The sequence below is a fragment of the Pipistrellus kuhlii genome, unplaced genomic scaffold (genome assembly GCF_014108245.1).
Source record: "Pipistrellus kuhlii isolate mPipKuh1 unplaced genomic scaffold, mPipKuh1.p scaffold_m20_p_17, whole genome shotgun sequence".
In the NCBI taxonomy this organism is placed as follows: domain Eukaryota; kingdom Metazoa; phylum Chordata; class Mammalia; order Chiroptera; family Vespertilionidae; genus Pipistrellus; species Pipistrellus kuhlii.
In genome coordinates this window covers 27,090,645-27,116,826 of record NW_023425482.1, presented here as the reverse complement: position 1 = coordinate 27,116,826, position 26,182 = coordinate 27,090,645, and the positions used below count along the sequence as shown (strand labels likewise).

Below are 26,182 nucleotides of genomic sequence, written 5' to 3'. Positions count from 1 at the left end.
GGAGCATCGTCTGAGGAGAGGATGCAGGGGGACAGAGCAAGGAGTGTGGGGGCCGAGCCTGGTGGCTCCGACGCCCATTCGGGTTTGGAATTGCTTCTGGGTGGTGAGACGAGGCTTCCGGATGGAGGGCATCCGGGCGAGCAGACGGGTTATTCCGGAACAAGCTCGGCGCGAAGCCGCGGCTCCTTTCACCTGCAGGGCCGTTTCTCTGTCATGGGGAGCCACTCCGAGAGATGCCCACGTCTGCTGGCACGCTGGGTGCACAGCTCAAGTGGAAAATGAGGCCCAGTGGCCACCTGGGGACCTTGAACTTGTAGCAACACAAAACGTCCACATAAAAGCCTCAAAACTTGGGGTGAGGGAGCCCAAACCCAGTTTCTCAACAATTAGGGCCCTACAAGGAGAGCGAAGGAGTAATATAGACCACCTCCAAAGCACACAGGCTCCTCTCCCCGGGAGAGGCCATGGGATAGAGAGCCGAGGGGACTGGTCTAGCTCCTGCCACTGCCCTTGGCATCTATCCCAGACACCCCCGAGAAGTGACAAAAGCCGAGTGGGTGGTACCCAGAATCCTCAGCTATCTAGCGGTGAGTCTAGAATTTCTCCTGGGTAACCAGAAGCTGTGTAAGGCCCCACGCCCGGCTTCCATCACCGTCATACTGCCAGGGGCCACTGTTTCAAGACCTCGAACTGCCTTCAGACAACTCCTCCGCTCACACATCTGAAACACACAATGCCACCTTCAACCAGCGCCACCCGCAGGCGTAAGGATGGGAAGCCCTCCACCCAAGACATGGGCACACCATCAGCATGGGACCGAGCACCAGCTCCGCTGGAGGCCCCGCCTCAGCTCCGGCCGCACACAGCACACTAAGGATCCAGTTTGCTTTTTATTATTATTGTTGTTTTACAATAAAAACAAGTAGCTATGCTCTCAGCAAAACAAAACACATTTTGTTTTTTAAAAAATCACAGAAATGTACTAACAGCATTTCAAAGGTAAGGCTTCTGAAAGGTTTATTGGAATAAATTATCTTGGCCTAGACATTGACTCATCACTCTTTCTTCAATTACTCTGCAGCATCCTACAAACTTTCCGCTTAAAATACATTTAACTTTGCCGATAATTTTAGGTAATACTGGATTCTCCCCCAAAGGACTGCCGGTATTGTAACTGTTTTCAAACATTAAGGAGAAGAAAAAAAAACTTAATCCGATAGGACATAAAACTGAACTACGTAACCTATCACTGCATGTTTCAAATCCTTCCAGTGGACGTGGGATGAGCTTGCAAATGGCCAGGACCTGCGTCTGCTCCGAGCAGGTGGATGCCACATCTTCCCTTCCCGCGTTCTCGCCCACAGGACAGTAATGAGAATGAGGCTCCAGAGCAGACAGAAAGGCAGCTTTTATTTCTCTAGCAAAGCCCTCCCATGTCCTCTCCGTCTCTAAGGCCCACGTTTCCTCCGAGGACAAACCCACAGCCGCTGACAGTGCCTAAAGCACTTGACCAAGGAATTCAAACCAGAAACCAGAGCCTGCTGCGCAACCCCTCCGGGCTGCCCCCCCACACACACCCCTGGGGCCACCGACATGCAGAGGGGCCGACAGACGCACAGGGTGGGCACGGGAGATGCAGCAGCACCAGCATAAACGGAAATAAAACCAGCTTTGGTTGGGGCTCGGAAAGGAAGTCCCGGATGGCCTGGGACACACGGGTCACCCGCTCACACGCTCCCCTGGCTGCTCCAGGTATCAAACCAAGAGTTATTTTTCCAAGATGCCCTGCCGGCCCCGGGGCCCGAGAGCCCGGTTCCAGCCCCTGTACCCCTCTGAACGCCTCTAAGAACAGCATGAGACAGGGCCTCCCGTGGGGTGGGGTGGGCTCCCGCTGTACATCCCACTCATCAGGAACCGGCCCCACCCCCACTTCCTGCCAGATCGGGGCCGAGACACCAGCACTGGTGTGACTTATGCATAAAGCTGTCCCAAAGCTGCCGGCCTCAGACCTCTGGCTGCCCACTGCCCCCTGGCCTTGCCCACCCCCAGAAGTCCAGGCCCTGCCAGGAGAGATCACGCCTGGAGTTAGCATGTGCAGTGTTTCTAACGGGAGAAGAAATGTCACAGAGAAAGGGTTACAAAAGGGATTACATTTGTCAGCTGTCCAAACACTATGAAGACCACATGCTTTGTACAGCGGCAATGCAGTCAGGCCCGCGTAGGCCGCGGGCGGCGAGGCAGCCTCCCGGGGGCGCTGCTCGGGGAGGCGGCTGAGCGGGCAGGAAGCGCTAGGAGGTCTGCTGCTTCTGAAGTCTCCGCTCCGCGGCCGCGGCCAGCATCCTCCGACGCAGGGTCACAGGGTCGGAGGGCACGCCTTCCGAGGCCAGGCAGCCCTCCGAGGCCGAGTCATCTTCAGAACTTCGGTTCAAGAACCGCCTTGAAAGCAAAGGATGGGCATGAGGCACGGGGAAAGCTCTGGAACAGACACAGACACACAGGGCGCGTCTCTTCTGCACCCCTGGTTTCCCAGGCGCCTTCGCGGAGCTGACCCTCAGCTCTGCGCCGGAGAGCCCGCCCGAGCAGAGCAGAGGAGACGCTCTCCGCCTGGGGGCAGGCAGAGGCGGCTCAGCCGTCCGTCCTCTGGCTGTCCCCTCCAGGCACACCAGCACCAAGGCCCGCCCTGCGCCAATCAACACAGTGCTGCGCTGTCCCCAAGGCTTAACCACAAAGTCACAGGCACAGCCCAGGCTCCACTGCACCGATGCTCCGGGCTGGGCCGCACAGCGTTAACCTCTCCACGTCTCGCCTGTTCTGCTGTGAGCCCGTCAAGTGGGCACAGTCACAGCGCTCCCTCCCGGAGCTGTCCGGAGAGTCCAAACAACGACCAGAAAGAGCTCGGAGCACGTGGCACAGAGTGCTGTCCGGGTCCACGTGGCTTAGGATGCCCCAGAAGTCACCAGGGGAGCCCCGTTCCCGGTTAAGCCTGGCTGTGCAGGTGACGCGGAGGGTGTCCATGCTGGCCCCCGCTGAGGAGGCCGGCTGTGGGCCGGAGTGACGGGGCCTCCGGGCTCCCGGGGCTCAGAGGGCCTCACCTGCGCGCCTGCTGCAGGAGGTCGTCCTTGCGCTGCACCAGCATGCGCTGCCGCTCGTCGGCCGACTTGGAGAAGCGGCTGCCCCGGGCCTCGAAGTCCTCCCCCTCGCCGGGCTCCGGCTCCGCCTCGCCGAAGTCCAGCGCCTCCTCCAGCCGGGGACCGAGGGCCAGCGGCACGCGCTCCGCCTGCGGGGGGGGGGGGGGGGGGGGCCGGTGAGCCAGGCCGCCTCCCGGGCAGAGGCCCGCCTGGCCAGGGCCCCGGGGAGCCACCTGCTGGGCCCACAGGCAGCCGCCATGGGGCCTGGGCACCAGTGACGGCGAACCTGACCCTCACTGAACAGGTAAACGATCACACCCACGCCTGGGGGCTGCACGCTTGGAAAGAAGACCGGTAACCACCACTTTGCATTCTGGGAATTTTCTGTTCAATTCTAATAACTGCTCTAAAATTTAAACAAGTCTTATCACGCTCACCACACAAATTTTATACCCTCTCCTGGCTCTGAAAACAGCCAAGCAGATAAAAAGGGTCAATTCTAAGGATCTTTTTAAACAGGTACAAGATCATGTGGTTCCTGTGTAACAGGATGTAAACATGGATCCCCTCGGTTTGGGCCTGCCCCCACATACCCAAGCAGGTGCCAACCATGTACACTCCTGTGAGCAGACACGGCTGCCACCTCCAGGCCACGGCAGGGACAAGGGGAAGAGGCTGAGGACAGGCCTACGAGCTTCTCCGTCGCCTGCACCCTCACCTCCCTCTGCCTCAGCCAAGCAGTGAGGAGACTTCAGAACAGTGTCGCCTCACTCGTAGCCCTAGGGTCTGGGCACGGAGGGACTGGCGGTAGCCAGCATGTTGAGAAATCCGGGGAAAGAACTGGCTCACCGCAGATAACAGGCTGTGGATGGGCAGCAGGTATGGGTCCTGCCCAAGAGAACCCCTCAGAGGGGAATGTGACCCCCACAAAGGGAGGGGTGGCCGTAAAGACTCAGCTCAAGTTCCCAAGTATAGTCAAGGTTTCTGGTACCCAATGGGGCAGGGAGATCTCAGGGAAAATGACAGACCCAGGGGCACACACACACACACACACACTGGGTCACATGGCCCATCCTAAGCTCTCTCTTCCTGAGTCTGACCCTACAGAAGGTCAGAAAGAACTGGTGGAGAGTGGAGGAGGATGCACACAGGTTGAGGCAGCCTGCACTGGGGGTTCACTTTGAACCCTGAGACAGACGGGGTGCACGCCCCCTCTTAGGCTCTTCCTGAGCCTCATGAACTCTGTAAAAGGCAGGACTGAAGACCACTGCCAGGCACACACAGCCCTCCCCAGCCCCGGACTCTCCCTCTCTCCCTTCCTCCCTCCCTCCCTGCCTCCCTCCTTCACTCCCTCCCTGCCTCCCTCATTCACTCCCTCCCTCCGGCGTCAGGCCTCACCTGGGCCGCCATCTCTCCCTCGTCCAGGTCGCCGTTCAGCCTGTCTGCAGGACTGTTCAATGCGGGTCTGATGCCATCTGACCGCTAAAAGAGACGGCACCACAGTCAGTCCAGAGCCGTCCGAGCCTAAAGCGCAGCACAGGGAGCACCCGGGGGCAGAGGGAGCTAAGGTCCCGCCGGCCTGAGCCCCAAGGCCTAGGTGCTCCGAGAAATGGAAACGCTGCTACGATTGCAGACTCAAAAAAAAAATAATGATCTAAATTCATCTGTTCCTGTCTTAATCCGAGCCTCTTTGGTCGGTCTGTTCTCAGTCATAATTTGGAAAGTCATTACAGAAACCATTCATTAAATCATAAATAATACGTAGTTGTTAAGGTAACTGAAAGTCTTTAGCGGATCAAATCTCTGTGAAGACAGAGTCCCTTTGCCATGCTTAAGACCCGGTTCACCTGTGTGGGAAAAGGTACTTGAATCCGTCCTTCTAGAATGTTGTCTGTGGTTATCTCCACCGAGCGTGTCAGCTGGAGGTCCTGCAGCACGAGCGGGTACGGGACCTGGGGGAACATCTCCTGGATCTGATGAGCCTGTAGGAACACAAAGGCAAAGGCCACAGACATGGTCACTCCACAGCGCCTCCCGGAGGGCCCGGTGTGGCAGGCTCCAGGCACCGAACGTGGCATCTGCCATGAAAGCAAAGGTAAGGGGCCACTCCCCCTCTGCAGATCACCATGCAAACACACTCCCTTTTATACTTCTCCAGAATGCGACGGATAACTGAGACATCGATTTGAAAATAAAGAGACAGAAGTCCAACTGGACCCTAACACAGGCTCAACGAGAATATTCCAGTTTTTAAAAGTGCGCATTAAGTTGGGTATGAAAATGTGTTCTCTTTAAAGACATAGTTTCAAAGAGAAACAAATTTCTGACTCACACCCCATGGGTGAAATTCAAATGCATTATGTCACATGAAAGAATCTCGACTCAAAAATTCCATTTAAATGATGCTTTGGAACAGCAAAATTATAGTGGTTGCCCGAGGGTGGAGGTGGGGAGAGAAAGTGATCACAAATGGCACCATGGAATGGGGGATGGGGGGAGGGGAATGGGACTGTTCTCTGAGTAGATAATGGTGGTAGTTACACAACTATGTGAGTCTGACAAAACGCACAGAACTGGATTCTGAAAAGGGTGAATTTACTCTATGTAAATAATACCTTAATTTGAATAAGAAGTTCGCCTTCAGAGCATTCACCCATCAGCATGACCTCATCTGTTTATAGTCAATCTGCCCAACTAGAATCACACTCCCACCTTGTTTACTTGTTTACATCATGTATCGCCTGTCGCAAGTTTTCATTACACATTTGTTTAAAAAAATACACTAAGGTTAATGAATAAATGAGCAAATGACTAATGACCTGCTGAAGTACTGGGCAGGCTGACCCACATCCGCCAGAGGTCCTATTCAAGAGGGACTAAGGTAGGATGCATGTTAACACTCCTGCATTTATTATCACAATGAAGACTAAATTTCAACCATGGTCCAACATGTTTCTCCAACAGCGTAAAATAATTCACCATATGATAAAGGTTAGAAAAAAGGCAAAGAATCTAGCCCTAGCCAGTTTGGCTCGGTGGACAGAGCATTAGCCTGGGACTGAAGGGTCCCAGGTTTGATTCAGGTCAAGGGCACGCGCCTGGGTTGTGGGCTTGATCCCCAGTGGGGGATGTACAGGAAGCAGCCAATCAATGGTTCTCTCTCATCATTGATCTTTCTATCCCTCTCGCCCTCTTCCTTTCCCTCTGAAGTCAATAAAAATATTAATTTTTTAATTAAAAATAAACATTTGTGATAAAAATAAATAAATAAAATAAACATTTGCTAGGCCTAGCACAATTGTTAATAAAAGGCATGTCATTCACTCCAGTCAATAATTCCCCCACTAACTATTTTGGCTAAAAAATCAGGAGAGTCCAAGATTGGCCTAGATCATGACAGAATGAACTTCGCAGTACCCAGAAAAGGATCTACCACAAAGTAAAAAAGGATTTTGCAAACCAATTTCAAAATGTAAAACACAGGAATCTGAGTGATCTCAGTGAATAACTAAAATGCCCCTAAAAGTCCTGCCACGCTGCCAGAGCAAAGTCAGGACCAACCAGGTCGCTCTCTGCACACGGGTCTAGCCCCCCCCCCCCCATCACTAAGCCTCTTCTCGGAGCAGCCGCAGTCCTTACCATTGCGTTCAGCTGGGAGTTGCTCGCCTGCGTGATGCCTAGGATGTTGGTGGTGTGCATCACTTCCACTGAAAAGCTCGGCAGCCAGCTTGCAATCCGGGAGCCTGAAACAGAGACAGCGCCGGGTAGAGACCCGAACAGCTCTCCTCCTGAGAGCATGCCGGGAGAAATGGGGACGCGTCCAGTTCAGCACTGGGATTTCTGGAATCGGACAGCGTGAACCACAGGATGATCCACAGCCCATGGCATGGTGCCCAAGGCCTTGGAATTCTAAGTGTGGTTCTTATCCTCGCTCCTCTCCCCGCTGCTGGGAGGTGAGCTAGTGCAGTGGTCAGAGAGCTCCTGGCTGGCACGACTGAGTCCATTTCACTCCTCCTCCTCCCTGCCCGGCCAGCCACCTTCACACAGAACCTAGCAGAATGCCTGTCACACAATAACCCTTCAGCGCTATCGATACCTTCTGAACGTTCTCAATTAAAGCTGAAATACTGTATTACAACGGCCTGCAGGGGCAGTTATGACTGACACAGCACCAGCCCCTCGGGCGCTGTGCCGGAGGTGGAAGCCCGCGCACCGTCGAAGTGGAAGAAGTGGTTGTGCTGGTTCAGGCGGGGTCGGCCCTCGGCGGCGGCCACGGGCACCAGGTTCTCATCCAGGTTCTCTCCCGGATGGTCCTCCCGGACGCGGTTGTTGTCGGCGATGTTCAGAGACATTCTGCACGTCGGGCAGGAGGTGTCTTGTTCCAGCCAGGAGCGGAGACAGGAGCTGCCGAACAGGTGAAATCCCATCTCCTTAGCGTGTTTTGTGAGGACTCACCAGAAGTACTCTGAATGCATGCAATGTGTTGTCATTTTACTTCTATTTACCACGAGGTGAGATTTACATGTGGAGGAACATCTGCTGACATTAGCTCTTCACTCTAACATACTTCTAGGATGTTCAGCTGTGAATATTAATTCATTCACATACATGGTCACCTGCCAAGACCCTTCTCCAATAAGACTTCATCACGTGCTCACCATCTCCCTTCCCAGCCCTAACTGAGCACCTGACAATGCACGTGGCTGGATTATTCCCTGCTCCAACGATCTGTCAGCTGCCCACTAATGCCGTCATAACCTTGGCCTTCTCTCCACCATCCTGAAGGGCACCTGGTCAATCTGAGGTACCGTCCCCACTCCCCCGCTAGGATTCACACTGAGCCCGGCACAGAGCACCCTCGCGCCCCGGCAGAATGCCAACCCCGCGTGGCCCTCCCGGAGCGCCTACTTGTGGAAGAGATGGCCGCAGGGCAGCTTGCGTGCAGCCTGCATGGAGTCCCAGCAGATGGCACAGTCATCGTTGTTGACAGCCAGCTCCTCTGGAGTTGCAACTGCAAACCTGCGAATGATAGAATGCGCCGGCAGGAATCAATTCCCAGCGCACTCCCAGCGCCCTGTGCGGACAGGGGGTGTCTGTTCTGGCCGGGAGCTTGTCTGTGGGCACAGTCACAGAGGAACCCAATAAGACACTGCCATCAAAAGAGTACACCCGCTTTCCTTCATGGCCTAGCCAAGAGCAAGGGAGGGACCTACAGGCACAAACTCTGTCCTGACCATGCCTTCTGCTGGTGATGACTTCAGGAGAGGAGTGAAGACCCCCCCAAAAGAGTCCCTCGAGCACAAAGAGGGTCCCCATTAATCTCACCCTTTTAGGCTTGTTTAGCCTCAGGCTGGCAAGTGAGTGCCCCCTTCAATGAGGATAAGCGTGTATGTGTGTGCTTGTGTGTGCACGCACACATGTGTGTGTGATAAATACACACGAGTAAAGAATAAGTGAGACTCACATTTTTAAAATAAGGAGGACAGATGCCCAAGGAAGCTCCCATATAATAATGATGATGTAAAAGGGACATAATAAGAAGAACTAATACTTACTTAGGGTGGTAAACACATGATACAATATACAGATGATTATTATAGCATCGAATACGTGAATCCTATATAATTTTATTAACCAATGTCACCCTAATAAATTCAACAGAAAAAAAGAACCTAGCATTTACTGAGCACGTGCTGCGTACGCAGTTCCAGAACATTCTAAGTTGATTGCACTTATCCTCCCATGAGTCCTGCCAGCAGTTCCAGGAGGAGGTTCTGCTCTCATCTCGAGAGGAAACACACACAGAGTCAATGAACCGCTCACACACAGGCAGGTGGGGGATGCACAGCCAGGCAGACCGGCTCCGGAGCCTGCAATCCTCCCCATCCTGTCACCGGTTCCCAGCAGCACGTTCCCATCTAGCCGGGCCCGGTTACCGTTGGAGAGCGAACCTGAGACAGCGCGGGCCACGTCAGCCGTGCTCACTCACCTGGCCTCCATGTTCCCAACCACGTGCAAGTAGTTCTTGTGCCGGCGGATCCGGCGCTGTACCTCGTGGAACAGGTACCGCAGCTGCATGAAGATGACCAGGCTGGCCATGGAGAGCCAGATGTTGCCAAATAACTAACCAGAGGGGAAGAGAGTGAAGTACACATGAAACATGAATGGAGGTGAGGTGTGCAGCAGAAGCTCTAATTGTTATGCTATGGTCCTTAAATGGTCAACCAGCAGTTTTCCTCACTAATGTACGAACCAGGGTTCCTGGTTCTGAGAAAACGTACCAGCATGTGGATGTGATGCATGAGGTCCAGAGACAGGAGAGTGAGCTCCATGACAAAATCCGTGTAATAGACATACGTCCCCTTCCCTTCCCACGTCCCCTCGTGATTGAGGTCCCAAAGGTGGATCACGTATCTGCAACGAACACAGGGAAATCGTCTTCATATTCTTTTGTTACAACTGAATTTGGTTTAGACATGATATAGGACAGTCACATTTTAATACATTTTATATCTTAAAATCTACTGTATGGATAGATCGCAATCACCTCCCTCCCGAATTTCTACTCACCGCAAAATCACATGAGCAGTCCTCACTGTGACAAGAAGGGACTGTAAAAAACAAAGTCATGTTTTTCTTTTTAGTCCAGTTTAGGATTCCTCTTACTTTTACAAGATGATAAAAGTCAAACATTGCTCAGTTCAATTTAAAAGCAGGTTGTCAAGGGCTGAGGGTGAGGAACTGGATGGAGGGGTCTAAAGGTACACATTTCCGGTTATAAGAATAAGCCCTAGGGATGTAATGTACACGGACTCTGGTTGACACCGCTGTGTGCTACATTAGTATTTGAAAGTTGAGACGAGAACAGATCCTGAAAGTTCTCATCACAAGGAAAAAGACAGTTCTGTTGTTGGTATGAGATGATGGATGTTAACAAAATTTATTATGAGAACCATTTCACAGTACATGAAGTCAAGTCATGATGCTGTTCACCTAAGCTTATACAGCACCGGGTGTCACTACACCTCGATAAAACAAAAAGGAAAAAGGGCAGGTGGTTCAAGTTTACCAACTTTTTTCTTTCATCTGCTTCCAATTTCCACGGACCATTTTCATCACCTAGCAACCCCGCTCCTCTGAGCCCTTTCCTAGTGACAGGTGACAATCAATTACACCTGTCCATCGCCGGAGGCCGCCTTCTACACTCTGAAGTCACCCTTGTAGTGGAGGGTCACTGCTGTTTTATGCAGCGTGCGGTTACACTGCACATTACCTAAGAAGGTTTATGGCATAGTGACCCCACACCCAAAGTATAGTTCAGACAGCGCTCTCCGAGGTATGGCACCTGGTCTCCACACAACGCTGTGTGCGCTCCCTCTGCCCACGGGGAAGAAAAGAGAATAAAGGAAGCAAAACAAAATAAACCCTCGTGGTCTTTGTATTATAGAAATTAAGATTTTCCTCTTAATCGACCAGAACTGTTTAATTAATATTTGAGATTGGGGCACTCCCAGTTATAAATGTAAAATATTTTACCCTACATAGAAGAGAAACATTATAAATTAAAAATATGATTTAGCTCAACATAGCAAATCTATAGCGTGACAAATTATCTTAATAAACAGTAATGAACTAAAATAAAATATGTACGATAGTATGATCCATAGGCCTAATTTAAGTGTCTTCATTTTTAGGTATACCTTGTTCAAAGGTTGGCTTAATATTAATTAAAGAGAGCCAAAAAAGGAAAACACAATATTATTCAAATGATGGTTTATAATAAAATATATTTAAAATAAGCTAATTAACATTAGTCAGTGTAAAATTTTAGACAGATATTTTTCAAGAGAAAATATAGGCCCAGCTGGCATGGCTCAGTGGTTGAGCATCAACATATGAACCAGGAAGTTATGGTTCGATTCCCGGTCAAGGTACATGCCTAGATTGCAAGCTTAACCTCTAGTAGGGGGAGTGCAAGAGCCAGCAATCAATGACTCTCTCTCATCATTGATTTTTCTATGTCTCTCTCCCTTGCCCTTCCTCTTTGAAATCAATAAAAATATTTTTAAGAGAGAAAATATAGTTGCATACTTTTCACATGTAGAAAGTATCAACCAGGATTATAAATGTTTTTATTAAGTACTTAAATGTTACTTTTCTAATTTTACTTACACTACTATATTATACTCAAAATTGAACTCTATTAAGCTAAAAAAAATTTTTTTATTATAAACATAAAAATGTTAACCCTATTCCAACAAATTCCCAATTAGTACTTCAAACAGTGTTTTTGGTATCAGCCTTAATATATTTATTATTTCTCTTTTTTCTCATTAATAATAACTATTATGGACACGATAAAAAGTATTTTGTCTTCAGAATGTAAGCACAGAGAATTTTGACTTCTACTGAGTAAAAATCGATTCTTTTCAGAAAGATCTAAAAAGCAAATTTTAAAATATACATGAACATCAAATTATCCATTCAAAATAACAGATTTTAAATATTATATTACTCTATAAAATCTCAATTCCTGCCTACCTAAGAAAAAACAAGCAGAGTGCTCCTTTTTACTTACTACTAATCAGAGTTTATGGTGTCTTAAGGGAAAACCTTCCTACTTGCGAGTCTCTGGAGTTAGTTAGACTGTGCCACTTGCCACTCCCGGAGCCTTAGCAATTCGCTCCGCCCTCTACGCCCGGTTCCCGTTCATGAACAGGAAGAATGAAATGAGTAAGCACATGCAAAAATGAGTCAATGCAGGTAAGGCACTTAGAACAACTCCTAGGATATAGTAAGCTCTACTTACATGATGGCAAAAATGACCACTTTTAATTAGATTGTAGAACGAATTACATGAAACAACACAAATAAAAGCATTCAGTACCAGTACCCAACACAAAACAGACTCAAAAAATGCTTGTTAAAATGAAGGACAGATGTCCATCAGTCACTTCATGGGTGCAAATACCCGTCGGTCCTCCCGTAGCTTCCCTGGAAATGTGCAGAAAGGGGATCAGAGAAAAGCCGTGTGCCTCTCACCTCCACGGCCATGAAGGCCAGCGTGTGCATGCCGTGGATGTAGCCGGTGACGCAGCAGATGACGGCCAGCCCGCAGCAGGACAGCAGCATCGCCAGGAGCAGGGACAGCACGCGGCCGTGGCTGCTCATCGGGGTGGTGGGAGAAAAGGAGAGCTGAAACGTACAAACAGAGAAGGAGCTCAGGTGAGGAACTCAAGGTTAATCTTGGTGGCTTTGCTTGGGGATCCGTGCTTAGCTGTGTGGCCCAATGGGAATCACAGAAAAGCATCCCATTGTCAGATGGCCAAGTCCTCCAACCATCCAAAATATGAGCATGAGCTGAAGTTTTGAGACCTTTATTTATCATTTAGCCTACTGCATACAACAATATACGTTATGTTTTCATCTCAAATCCTCAAGGATCCTCTGACCAGTGGGATTATAAGGCTCTAGAAGCAATTTCCAGAGGCACGTACTCCCCTCTTCTAACATTTGACAGGGCTCAGCACAGCACCACTCCTGTTGCTTCTTGCTGAGCTTGCTCCAGCAGTTGTCCGTTGTCCATCAGGACTAGGACAACTGTAATGGACCCAGGTGCAGACTTCTACTGTAATGCTATGCTAACACATGCACAGAGGCAACAGCTCGGAAAAGAAGGCCTGGAGGTATAGGCCTGAGCAGGAAGGTGTAGACAGCAAACCTGTTAGGGAGGTTGAGTTGTGAAAGCCGTAGCCTTTGAGAGTGAACTAACTCACACCGAGGTGCAAGAGCCGCTGGCCCAGGATGACGGGTAAAGAAAGGGCAAACAGCCAGAACTGGTGTGGCTCAGTGGATAGAGCATCAGCCTGCGGACTGAAGGGTCCCAGGTTCGATTCCAGTCAAGGGCATGTACCTTGGTTGCAGGCACATCCTTGGCAGGGGGTATGCAGGAGGCAGCTGGTCGATGTTTCTCTCTCATCAATGTTTCTAGCTCTCTATCCCTCTCCCTTCCTCGCTGTAAAAAAATCAATAAAAAATATATTATAAAAAAAAAAGGCAAACCAGGCCCCGGAGTGGGTTAAACTGGAGGCCGAACTGGAGGTTTGTCCAGGTTCATGAAAGGAGTTGGGGAGCACTCAGGAGTGAGGGTCCGCCTGCAGAGCTCTGATCTGACCCAAAGCCATGACACAGGTCTTGTGCCCAGATAGGAAAGGACTCGCTTCTCCTGGGACCAAGGAAACCAGAGAGCTGATCCAGGCCTTGCCCGGGGGTGGAAAACAGTGGAAACTAATCAGCAGAAGAGCTCCAAGAAGCAGACTAAGGGGAGGAAATGGAAGGAGACTAGCAGATTTCTGGAAGAGACCAGCTTTTATTCAGTTTACACATTAAGGTATTTGGGTTGTGACAGAAACAGTTTGTGTAGGCCAACGGGCCCCATGTGGGCTGTCATGTAACACATGATTGGATGGGGAGAAACCCCCCCCATGAGACACTGATCCCGCATTCCTTAGCTGCTGCAGAGAGTCCCTCAGAATTCCTGTTCATGGGGCCCTCGCCGGTTTGGCTCAGTAGACAGAGCATCGGCCTGCGGACCAAAGGGACCTGAATTCTATGGCGGTCAAAGGAAAGCACCTCCTCCCCGGCCGGGCCCTGGTCAGGGCGCGTGCAGGAGACAACCAATTGATGTGTTTCTCTCGCACCAATGTTTCTCTCTGTCTTTCCCTCTCTCTTCCACTCTCTCTAAAAATTAGTGGGAAAATATCCTTGGGTGAAGATTCACAACAACAAAAACAAACAAAAGAAACAGAGGTTGAGAACCGCTGCTGTAGAGCCTAAGGCCATCGGAAAACACAGGTATTTACATTACGATTCATTAACAGCAGCAACATTACAGTTATGAAGTAGCAACGAAGATAATTTTATGGTTGGGGGTCAGCACCACGTGAGGAGCTGTGGCATTAGGAAGGTGGAGAACCACTGCCCTAGAGAGCCACCCCAACACGCCTCATGTGGCTCCTTCACGTTAAAGGACAGAAACCTGGCAAAAGGGCAGCACAGCGAGCACGGGGCGCGGCTGGACACTCACATATTCAAACCGGTCCTTGCAGAGCTGAACCATCAGGTGCAGGAAGACCAGCCCGGCGAACCAGAGGCACCACATGACCACCTCTCCCACGGTCTGGACGTTGAGCACGCCGAAAATGAAAATGAACTTGTAGAAAATAAAATTCCAGAACTTGTCTTTGAGGTGCTAAAAAGAGAAAGGTTTACAAAGGTTAGTACCACCCCACCTGACCCGCTGAAGAGAAGGTAACGTAACAAAAGCTGACTTCTGCGGAGAAAATATTCTATTCTCAGCTCGGTCACTTGGCCACAGGAATAAAAGACAAAGGGAAAAAACAACCCCTCTGAAGAACAGAGAAGTCACCTTGAAAATAATTTGCAAATTTGGGGTTGTAATCCTAAATCACGTAAGGAATTTTAGCCACCAAAAGGGGAGAGCTGTTAGCATAGTGCCTTGTGAATTAAGTAGATTAGACTTTTTAAAAACTCCTTCAGATTCAAGAATAACATAAGCTCATTTGGCAGCTTATGAAGTAGCAGTTATGAAGCAGCTGCTACAATCAATGTAAATACAAAAAAAAATGCACAACAGGCATCAGCTTTAACATTTCACTTATCACATGTAAGAACCTTCCCAATATCAGTGAATAATCTCTGAATATATCATTTAAGTGGTTACAGATGAACACGGAAACTGGTTGTAGTTTTTCGCCATTCAGAGAGCGGCGTGGTGAATGTCTGTGTGAGCGGCTACGTCTTCACCATCATCGAAGCATCCTCCAGACTTCCAAAGAAGCCATGGAAGTCACATGCCGTGACCAGGGCACGTCTGCCTCACTGTCCTCTCCCCACCGACATGAGGACTTAAAGCTCCTATACTGGTCCTGGCGGGTGTGGCTCAGTGGGTTGGGCACTATCCTGGGCACCGAAAGGTTGCCAGTTTGGTTCCTGGTCAGGACACCAGCCTGGGTTGCAGGTTCGATCCCTGGTCAGGGTGCATACAGAAGGCAACTGATCTCTGTTTCTCTCTCACATCAAAGTTTCTCTGTCTCGCTCTGTCTCTCCCCCACTTCCTCTCTCTCTAACCACTTCAATGGAAACATACTTTTAAAAAACTCTTTCCTGTACTGCAAAAGGGGCGATGAGGGGCATCTAGCCAACAGATATTAAAATATACTACCAGGCCATCCTTGGGAGTGATGGGATAAAAATGTCACTTCTGAGTATACTTTCTATATAGCTTTGAATCATGTAAATGTTTCACAAAGTCAAAAATTAAAACGGAAAAAGCAAAAGTGAATAAAAGCTGAACTTGAACCTAAGTGTGTAACAACTTGATACAGAACTCTTCCGAGAGAGTGAAGAACTCTCCTGGGAGCTTTTCAATGGCACTGACTGTACCCGCTCTGAACAGAGAACAGAGGACCGGAGTCCTCGGAGGGTGTGTTTCAGGCTGGGGCAGGGAAAGCGCAGGGTGAGCCTAGCAGTGTGTGCCCGGGTGTGACTCTGTCTGCTGTGTGACTCTGGGGAAGTCACCTAACATCTCCTACACCACGGGCTTTTCATGGCTTACAGCTCCTCCTCATAAAACGTTGGGGAACTAAGTTAACTTATGTACAGCCCTTAGGCAAGTGCCATCACAGGCATTTAGTGCTTTAAAAACTTCCCGGTTCTAAACCTCCCCTTTACAGTTGAACATCTGCCCCATTTCAGGTTGTCTGTGCCTCTGGCATTCCTCTAGTCTTGAACTGGAAGCACTCACAGGGCAAACCCATGTCAATTCTGCTGAGTCCTAACTCAAACTAATGCTTCATAAACGCTACTGGATGACTTTGGTCAAAAAGTCACCACAGACCCGCTGCAAAGGTGTTCTCTCCGCTGCAAAAACGGAACACGGAGCTGAGCGACAAATGTGCCCGTTATGACCACCGCTGGGTCTTGAAAAACTCTCTGGAATACTCCGAGGTTGTTCTCTGTACGTTTCAAACTGATACTTAACGTTTCAGAAGAAGAAAGCAATAGCATCTCAGGCCCACGGTGCCGGCTCAGTCCATCAGCAGTTAGACGGCTTGCCTGGCCTGACCAACTTCTGACCCACAAGTCAGAGGTTTTTCTTGAAGAAAGAATCAAAAGCAGCTTTGTATCCTCAAAAAAAAAAAAAAAAAAAAAAAAAAAAAAAGCCTACATTCCACTGATCCCATCGGGGAGACCTCTGGAGTTGATATTTTGGAGAAAGTGATGATACTGATGCGAAGTCTCTGGGAAAACAGTCCTGCTCATAACAGCACCCGAGAGCCCCGCCCCCACAGTGAGAGCGTTTCAGCTCTGAACTAAGGCCTTGCTGATCTGATAACAGGAGATCTGGGTTGAAAAGGGTAAGGAAGGAGGGAAGTCATTGTACTCTGAATGGAGCAGGTTCCTGTGTCTCACCGCTGAGATGAGATAAAGTTAAAATAACAGTTTTGTTTGTATGTTGTTATTTCAACGGCCAGCTCAAAATTCTTATTTTTAAAACACAGCATTCGGTACTCTATCCACTAAAAGCTTTGGAGGATGGCTGATCTGTGCAGTATATTGTGGAATCATTCTTTATTGAAAGCATGTCCTGCTCACATAATGCATTCTGAGAATAATGTTCAGTCAGACTATCTCACCTAAAAGAAGAAGAAATCATCTACTTTCCTGCTGGTAGAACAGTCCTACATTACTTTTCCAAGGGGAAAAACTAAAATCTCTCAGTAAATTCCTTTGGCAAAGACTCCCATACTGTAAATACTGATAGTTATGATTATTCAAACTAAAATCTATGCGTCTTTTAAAACTACATTCATAAAAGTCCTGGGGAAAGCAGCTATAAATAATATCAGGACAACTTGGCTACACTGAATATGTACTGTGGATTATGTAAAGCACTAGAGGCCCGTTGCACGATATTCATGCGAGGATAGGCCTTCCTTCCCCTGGCTTCACTCCCAGTCGCCCAGGAGCCAGCTAGTCCTCGCTTCTGTCTGGAGCACCACTCCATTAGCTCCCTCCACCACCTCCCTTCCCCACATAGCAGGCTTCACTCCACTCTGCACCTGAATATGCAAATTAGCCTCCATCTTTGTTGGTTTAATTTGCATACTCACTCTGATTGGCTGTGGGCATAGCGGAGTGATGATTAATTTGCATGTTTCTCTTTTATTAGATAAGGAGATTTTTACCAATGCTGAACTTCCTGATTTTGACCATTGTGCTCCAGTTTTATGAGAAAATGTCCTTGCCCTTTGGAAGTACACACTGAAGTATTTGGAGAGCATGGTTGATGACTACAACTTACTCTTACACAGATCACAAAAAATAAGTATATAGAAACACTAGGCAAATGTTAACGCAAATGAGACAAAATGTTAACTCTGAGTCAAGTTCTTTGTAGCATTCATGCAACTTTTCTGGAAATTTGAAATTATATCAACTAAAAAACAGATCTGGTCGTAAGAATCCATCCTTGCCATCTGGACTTACCTGTCTCTCGCTCACTCGAAGAGGGCCGAACACAATGCATTGGATTAGCTTAGCCATCAGCATCAAGACACAGCAAGCAGTGTTGACTAGAACCTGCACACAAATCAAAGAAAGAAAGTTCGTTTCCTTCTGTTGTTAGGAATCCAGCCATCATTTCCGAAGACTGAGCCTTTCCGGTTCTCTATCTGCACAAGATAGGTAATATCTGAAGGGCACACGTTTACAAGGTGGTGTGGGTATAAGAGAGGGAGGAGAGACGCCAGGAAATTCAGAGGCCTGACCCAAAATGTACCCTCCAGAGGCCACGGTCCCCTTTAGTCCTAACCAAACCATGCGTAAACTTTGTACTGCCTGTGTAAGCTCTGTGTACCTTACAAACTGTAGGTAATCATTTCCTACATTAAGATTTTGATAGCTGCAAAGAAAAGTTTTCTAGAAAGTGAGGTTTATCATGAACAGCAGAATTCAGTACCCGAATACCCGGCTCTGCTTGTCAAACAGATAGGAGGTGGTCACAAGAGTCACAAGAGCATTAAGAATTGAGAATCAAAATACACATGTACACATGTATATTTTAAAATTCATCGTGATGGGGTGATCTGCCAATCAAAGGTACTCTCTGCTTACTGTTGGCCTTAAAGTCAAGGTTCATGGACAAGAGAAGGGATTGGAAAATAAACCAGGAAGGAGGTAGAAGAAAACTAGCAGGAGGGACTGGGAACTGAAAGGCAACCATGAAACACCAATGCAAAATCAAGGCCTTCTTCAACAGCAGGTGGGCGATTTTTTAAATAAATGTCGGTTTGGGTCAATGGTTGAATGATGGCCTATGAACCAGGAGGTCAAGATTCAATACCTGGTCAGGGCACATGTACCCAATAGGGGGGATATAGGCGGCAGCCAATCAATGATACTCTCATCATTGATGTTTCTCTCCCTCTCTCTCTCTCAAATCAATAAAAATATAATTCTTAAAATAAATAAGAGATGGAGAAATCTAATGCTTACAAAATGAAAGGGTGGGCTGCCTCTGACCCTAAGGCTAATGTGACACAACACATTCCTGGTGCTCAAATGATTTTTAAAACACTGCATGACCCCAAAAAGCCAAAAGAACCTATTGTAGATAGAGAGAGTCAAGATGGCTTTCATTAGAGCAAATGAAAATGAACACCAACTCAAAGCAAAGCTTGCTTCAGTGTTTGATTCACTAAGTTTACATTAAGGTGGCCATATTCCTCTTCCCAGGTCATTTTTCCCCTCTATTTTTAAAAGAAGCAAATATAATGTTTGTTTTACTGGAAAAGGAAGGGAGGAAGGCAGGGAGGGAGGGGCCAGAGAGAGTAATGTAAGGAAGCACGCTCCCTAAGATCTCTCTCTCCAGGTTCCCCTGAGCATCTCACATCGTCCACCCTTTGTCAGAACAGCCCTCGTTCATTAGGAAAATATTAAATTATGTTTGGTTCTATTCTGCCTGCCTAACGGGGCAAGGAAGTGTGTGACACATTTTTAAAGAACTGAATCAAAAATAGTTCTGCTGAAAATAGAAACTGTTGTGGTAATTAAATCCTTCAAATAACCGGGGGGGGTGGGGGGAGAGATCCAATTAGTTACCCAAAACATCCTGTATCCCTAACTTAGGACTCCCAGTAGAACAGCCCATTCCAGCGTTCCAACCAATGGCTGAGGATCCTAATTTTCAAGGCAATGAAATAAATAGGTATTAAAAAGCTCGCCTCCATTGTGCTTCTAAACCAGTTAACAGAACCGTCTCTCACATTAAGAAAATCGTCCTAAGACAAAACCACAACCACAACCCCTCAAGCTACATCCCCCAGCTGAACAAGTTTCTTAAAATCAAGTCAAAAGTGCCCTCACCGAACTACTGCAGGCTTTTAAAACAGAGTTCACACGCAGGCATGTGAAATGAAATGAACCGAACACATTTAGCACCTCCAGCCAAAGAGCTTTTAAAATCTACGCGACACAGAGCTTGGAGACATCTAAAGAGCAGGCTGCTATGCGAGCAAAGGAAAGAAATGAAATCCAGAATTGCTTAAGAACTGCTCTACCCAAAGCACCATTCTCCAGCATCTTGGACTACAAAACAAAAAAATGTGTTGTTCCTATTTCTCAGTTAAACTTTTTAAAGGAAGGTTTTCTAAATTCAAAGAAAGGTGTATAAATTTTGTATCTTTGATTTTTAAAAAATAAGAGCTCAAAACAAAAAGCCCTCATAATCCCATCACCCACACATTACCATTTCTTATTTTAAAATACATGTATTTTATTGATTTCAGAGAAGAAGGGAGGAGAGAGAGAAACATCAATGATGAGAATCACTGACTGGTTGCCTTCTGCATGCTCCCTGCTAGGGACTGAGCCCGAAACCCAAACATGTGCCCTGACTGTGACATCCTGGTTCACAGGTCGACTTCAACCACTGAGCCACACCTGCTGGGCTCCTATTTTAATTTCAATGGCAGAGTTAAATGTTAGCAAGGTTAAGAAGTGTGGACCCTGAGAAAGAAGATGCTAAGAAGGGTTCCTGGTGAGTAAGAGGGCTCAAATGCAAAAGCAGAGCATAACACCCATTTCTAAACAGGGTCCTCTTCACCCAAATTGTACCTAGGGGAGAAGTATCTGCAGGCACTGTGTTCCTGTTTGTGAACCAGTCCTTATAAAGGAGTTCCTGGAGTCCTATTTCAACCAATAGGACGAAGGCATTCCCAATCTATTCAGAGCTGTGAAGCTCTATCCCATCAGCATCTTCACCAACCAATCAGAGTGGCTCCACTCTGACCAATCAGGACAGTGCCTTTTGGACCAATCAAACCATGAAGATGTGGAGTCCTCATTTGCATGAAAACAGGAAGTCAGCTGCACTCTGACACAGGGAGTTCGCTTTCTCTTTCCACTGGGGAGTGAAGATGGTGTCTCTGACTCTGGTTGAACGGCTGAAGTCATCTTGCTTGGAGCAGAGTGGAGCAGACCAGACTGGAGCAGAGCAGAGCTGTCCAGCTGGAAGGGGCCTCACCCCCGGGCCATCTCACAGCCTGGCTTCCTCATTGAGCTGTAGCACCCCTGAGCTGTCCCACAGCTGCTGTTCTCAGCCCTGTTGTATCATAATTGAGCTGTTAGCACTGAATAAAATCTCCTTCTTCATTGCACCTCACATTGGGGATCCCTGTTGGCACTGAATGAGCGCCAACCACAATCAGCTGGCAGAGGAAGAAAAGGCTTGAGTACTAGACAGATACTAGCAAGGAGGTTTTGTAAAAAGAAAGATGCCATTTGCGAACTTTATAGAAAAGCTTAAACTACGTAAGACTGGAAGCAACTAAAACTTTATAGGGAGTTGTCTTAATTTCACAAATACTGTGTCAATCCAAAAAGGATAGGGTAAATTCTCTACTTTAGAAATTAAATCACAAGCTGGTTTGACCTTCGAGGAAAAGAGAAGCAGGTGATAGCACGCGGCTTAGCCACGTTCATCGCGGTGTAACCTTGGAGGTACTTTTCATTCGGTGAAACGCTGGCCACCCAGGGGCCTTATTTATGAGCCTGTGATGAAATGCGGTTCAACTACCAGGAATCGCTTCAAGGGCGTGACGAACACGAACATTTCTTAGTCTATTTAACACCAGCATTAACGGCTGCACCCCCACACACCATCTGTCTGTCTCTCCCTGTAAGGGCAAGTGGGACACAGTACACCTCTCTGCAGCCTCCCAGTGACAAGGATAAGATGCCAATAACATGCAAACCGGCATATGGCCCCTTATTGCACTTGTACTCCCCTTCTCGCAATACTGGGGAAATGAATGAGGTTATGTACGCAAAGCACTCAGTACACATCCAGCCAGTAACCAAGTAGCAGTCTCTTCCTCCCGACCTGGAAGATTCCTCCTATATTAAGTTGTCTGTTGAGGTTTATATCCTATTATTTATGAGTCGTCTCTACACCTCCAGTATTTATGGTGCTAACATTTTTTTCTCGAATTTTCTTTGGAATATTCAACTCCTACAGACTCAAGCCTGGTAAGTTATTTTCGGTTCTGAAGTTGTATCGTTATGTGAAGATGGGATCTTCCAAGCAGGAGCCAGCTACCTTTCCTTTAATGGACTATCAGTTAGCAAATATTTGGGATCACACCCTGTCATATATTCTTCCTTAAATAATGTAAAAACCGTGATTGGTTGGCAGACTGTACAAGAACAGGTTGGGCCTAACAGGCCACCAGTGTGCCAATCTCTGCTCTACACGGTCAGTTTACTTTTATCCGTTTTTGTTTCTGCTGATTATTTTCTCTAGAGACTTCTATTTAAATTATTTTATTTGCATGTAACTGAGTCAGATTTGTATGTAATTAAGTTCTTGTTTCATATTTCCGTATTTCTATTTCACCATTTCACCATGTCCTTTTGCAATTTCAGAAGCAAGTCCATACAAAAACAAAACAAAACAAGAAGAAAAGAAAAAAACCAGAAAGGAGGAAGTAATAAAAATAATGAGTAATAAAAAGAATGAAGTGGAAACACCTGAACATTCACAACAATGACAGAATGACTCAAGAGGTGCCTTATTGGAAGGGACGGATGGAAAGATAAAATGAGCCTAGGAAGGAATAACAAATAAAACTTATCTGGAGTGAAACTTTCTAATGAAAGTTCTAGAAAGACACGAGGAAGCAAGCGATGATGACAAACCTGAGGATTTGTCAATGTAAGAATCCTGGTGCCTCCTCTCTAACCTGCCGGAGGGCCACCGGAGTGACCCTGGCAGGGAGGAGGTCCTAGGTCACCACAGCTCCTGCCCTCTCCCCATTCTGCACAAACCCGTCCTCCCCACCGCTGCCAGACCATCCCCTGAAGAATCACCTCATCGTGACAGCCTCCCCCCCCGTAACCCTGCGGCCCACAAACCATGTCACACTCCTTGGTGCTGCGGCTGGATCTGTATCACCAGGCACCAGCCCCACCCCCACCCTCTCCCTGATCAGTCCTCTCCATGGGTGTGCCTAACATCGCCTTGGACAGTCGTCAAAATGAAGGTTCCAAAGCTCCCTCCTTCTGCCTGGGATTGGTCCCCAGGCAGAGCCTGAGAATCTGCATTGTACAAGTACCCCAAGTGAAAACGGACCAGGCTGCCGGATGTCCACACCTGGAGCAATACCTTCACAGGGATTGCTCGCCTCTTCCTTCCTTTCACACAGAGGGGCCACTCCCCCCACCTCCTGAGGCTCCCCTTCACCTTCCCGGCCAAGCTCCCTCCGAAATCGGGAGCCACTGGATTTTAACAGCCCGGTTTATGGACCTGTCTGTGTGGACTCTGCACTGTCCACACACCTCTCTCCTCAGAATGCCCTGAACTGCCTGCTGAGATCCCGCCATCTTCCAAGGCTGGGTTCAAATACCCCTTCCGGCCATCCGTCCCAAGGCACCCGCTTCTCTTCCTTCCCAACGCCACCAGATGTTCTTTCATGCCTAGTGTCACGTATCAAATTTTGCCTGATTTGCATATGGACCACTGCTGAGGCGGGGAGAGGGGGGTGGAAATGATCCGCAGTTGTGCCTTCCAGAGTGCCCCAAAGGGTGCCTGTGAAAGGTTTCTGAGTCTATTCATCAAAACCTCCTGAGATGCCATCAGACCTACATGAGTCTACACCGTGCCCTATGAGGACACGTTTCAGAGATCCCAACTGCCAAACACCAGCCAGCAGGATGTGCAAACTGGCAGAAAGATCAGTGTTTATTCTGTCTTGCTTGGTTTTTAAACTGGAAGCTGAACGTCTTGGGGCACAGAGGATCCACTTTCACAAACGCCCCACTATCCACTCCCCGGATTATCTGTCTCCCCACCCGAGATTGTGAGCCCAGCTCAGCTGCGAAAGCAGAAACTACGTCCTCCCTGGGAGCTAGGAAAACTTACAGCAGACACGTGGAGGCCTGAGAACCGAGGCAGGCCCAGATGAAAGTTACTTTCAGAAAGCATGAAAACCAAAGAGAAACGAGGGAAGAAAAACAGGAAGAAGCTCAGAGAAAAGGAAAAGCATATCCACAGACAGAACGCAGAACAATAAATTTGCTTAGGGCCTGACCGCTATTGAAAACACTAGGAAGAAAACATGTCTTAAATTAACAATTATCACAGGCTTTGTTTGTTTTTAGGAAGAGGTGTGTTAACCTTGAAATTTGAACATGGATTAAAAAAATAAATAAAAAATAAAAAAAACTCCTAGGGGAGGATAAATCATTAAACAATACTAGTAGTGGTTCTGTAAATACCACAGTGGGTCCCTCTCAAAGATTCGTTTGTATCCTATACTTAAAATATATATATCAAAAACTATAACCTAACACTTGGCAGAAGCCCTCTTCACGTCACTTGAAATTTGTTTACCTGCTAACTCAAACGCAAAAATAGATTTGAAATGAAGAGATAGGAGGCCCTGACCAGTTTGGCTCAGTGGAGAGAGCGTCAGCCTGTGGACTGAAAGGTCCCAGATTCGATTCCGGTCAAGGGCACGTGCCTGGGTTTCGGGCACATCCCCAATAGGAGGCAGCTGACCGATGTTTCTCTCTCATCAGTGTTTCTAGCTCTGTCCCTCTCCCTTCCTCTCTGTAAAAAATCAATAAAAAAAAATATTTTTAAGAGAGAGAGAGAGAGAGAGAGAGAGGGAGAGAGAGAGAGAGAGAGGTGTTCTTTCTCAGTTTGGTAGTAGCCAGGCCCAGCTTAACACAGAAGTGGGAGAAGGGAACTTGGCTAACCTGTCAGAAGGACCAGGAGGCCTAACCCACAGCCCACAGAGCCCACAAGTCCCACCGCCTCCTGATGGAGCCCAGGGGGGTCAATTACAACAAATAAGCGGCCTGGTACCCGTGTGCCTGGAGCATGGACCTCAGTCATTCCAGCCTCCTCTCTCAGCCCCAAGCAGGGCGGGCAGCTGGAGACCAGACCAGGACGCCAGGGCACACCCAGGTGGCAGCCTGAGCCCTGGGGCCGGTTTGGCGACCCCCGGGGGGCGGACAGAGGGGCGCTCCAGGCCAGGGCGGAAGCCACGCTCTTGGGCCACAGTAACTGCCCATCGGGCGTCTGTCTGAACCCGGCACACGGCGCCTCTGGCAGCGGCAGAGACCGAGTTTCAAAGTGCGTGGCTGGAAGGGGAAGTCCCTGCGCTGGCCGGCTTGGCTCGGCGGATCGAATGTCCGCCTGCAGACCCAGGGTCCCGGGTTCGATTCCCGGTCAGAGGCACGTGCCTGGGTAGCTGGGCTCAGACCCCAGTGTGGGGTGTGCGGGAGGCAGCCCATCAATGGTTATCCCTCCTCATTGATGTTTCTATTCCTCTCTAAAATCAATAAAAATATTTCTATTTACTTTTTTTTTTTTATTTCTGTTTTGACTCCCCATGTTGTGCCGTCTTCTCCGGCATCAAAGGAAACCGGGGTGAATCATCCCGCAGGAGCCACAGGACAGGAAGTTTGTAGGTTTGTGACGACAGAGGCTAAGTGCCCCCCCCCCCAAAAAAAAGTTGTGGGAGACTGGCCTCTCCCCCAACACCCATGTCCAAGCTCAGGCAAACGCCCCAACCCCCACCCTCGGCCCCTGAACCCGGCCTGGCCTCGCCCCCGGCGCCCCCAAACCCGCTCGTCACAGTCCCCGGGCTGGGGGCTCCCCCCACCCCACCGGCACCCCCCGGCACCCCCCATCACCCCCCGGACACCCCTCACCCCGCACCCCGCACCCCGATCTCACGGAGAGCCCGGCCCTGGCCGGCCCAGCACGCTCCCCGGCGGAGACCCCTGCGCTGCGGGGTCTTCCGGTTCCCCCCACGGGGCCCCTCAGACACCCCACCGTGTGTTCCCCCCACAAACTCACCGATCACCCCACCGGCCCCCTCCACCTGCCCCAGGCCGTCCCTCCCCACGACCCCGGCTCTCCGACCTCCGATCCCCCCGGACCCGCGCCCCCCGCCCCCGGACCTCGCTCTCGGGGTCCGGGGGGGGGGGACCCCGCCAGCCACGCCCCCCGCGAATAATGGGGCGCCCCCGCGGGTAATGGGGGCCCTCGCTCACCCACACGAACAGGCTGTCGGCGAGCAGGAACTGGGCCACGTCGCGCAGCCCCGGGCCCCCCGCGCTCGGCCGGGCCGGGGCGGCGGCGCCGGGCGGCGGCGCGGGGGCGGCGGGCTCCCCGGGCGCCGGGGCCGGGGCCGGGGCCGGGGCGCCGGGCCCGAGCGCGCGGAGGGCGCTGCCCAGGGCGCCGAGCAGGGCCAGGCCGCTGAGCGCCGCGTAGGCGCGCAGGCTGGGCCAGGGCAGGCGCTCCAGGAAAAGCAGCGGCATGGCGGGCGCGGCGGGCTCGGGCGCCCAGGCCGCGGCGCGCTGCGGGCCGCCCGCCTCCGTCCCCGCCGCCGCTGCTGCCGGCGCGGAAGCGCCTCCGCGGGCCCGGGCCGGGGCGCCGCCTCCCGCGGGCAGCGGGCGGG

At 49.5% G+C, this 26,182-nt stretch overlaps 1 protein-coding gene across 9 annotated transcripts; it reads right to left on the bottom strand.

Moving 5' to 3' along the window:
• Positions 1–880: 880 nt before the first annotated feature.
• On the bottom strand, positions 881–26,126 carry AMFR (autocrine motility factor receptor). Of its 9 annotated transcripts, XM_045582848.1 has the most exons (15): positions 26,055–26,070; positions 25,776–25,889; positions 17,700–17,792; positions 14,215–14,379; positions 12,171–12,323; positions 9,699–9,739; positions 9,410–9,542; positions 9,118–9,251; positions 8,037–8,147; positions 7,342–7,532; positions 6,768–6,871; positions 4,976–5,110; positions 4,527–4,610; positions 3,093–3,277; positions 881–2,436 (listed from the first exon to the last, which is right to left on the bottom strand). In XM_045582848.1, the coding sequence occupies exons 3-15, from the start codon at positions 17,760–17,762 to the stop codon at positions 2,289–2,291; spliced, it is 1,647 nt and encodes a 548-aa protein (XP_045438804.1). In that variant the 5' UTR covers positions 17,763–17,792; positions 25,776–25,889; positions 26,055–26,070; the 3' UTR covers positions 881–2,288. The 9 variants fall into 9 exon arrangements, with proteins under 9 accessions (XP_045438804.1, XP_036296293.1, XP_045438805.1 ...); XM_036440400.2 differs by having other exon boundaries at positions 25,776–26,121; XM_045582849.1 differs by lacking the exons at positions 25,776–25,889; positions 26,055–26,070 and adding an exon at positions 25,108–25,125.
• Between the last annotated feature and the right edge of the window lie 56 nt (positions 26,127–26,182).

Bases quoted from the DNA above. Each gene is read 5' to 3' on its own strand.
- AMFR (XM_036440400.2), bottom strand. From the start codon at position 26,042: ATGCCGCTGCTTTTCCTGGAGCGCCTGCCCTGGCCCAGCCTGCGCGCC. The intron at 14,380-17,699 runs GTAAGTCCAGAT...TTCTCTTTTTAG, and splicing joins TTCGAGTGAGCGAGAGACAG to CACCTCAAAGACAAGTTCTG. The intron at 4,611-4,975 runs GTGAACCGGGTC...CGTCTCTTTTAG, and splicing joins AAGTACCTTTTCCCACACAG to CGGTCAGATGGCATCAGACC.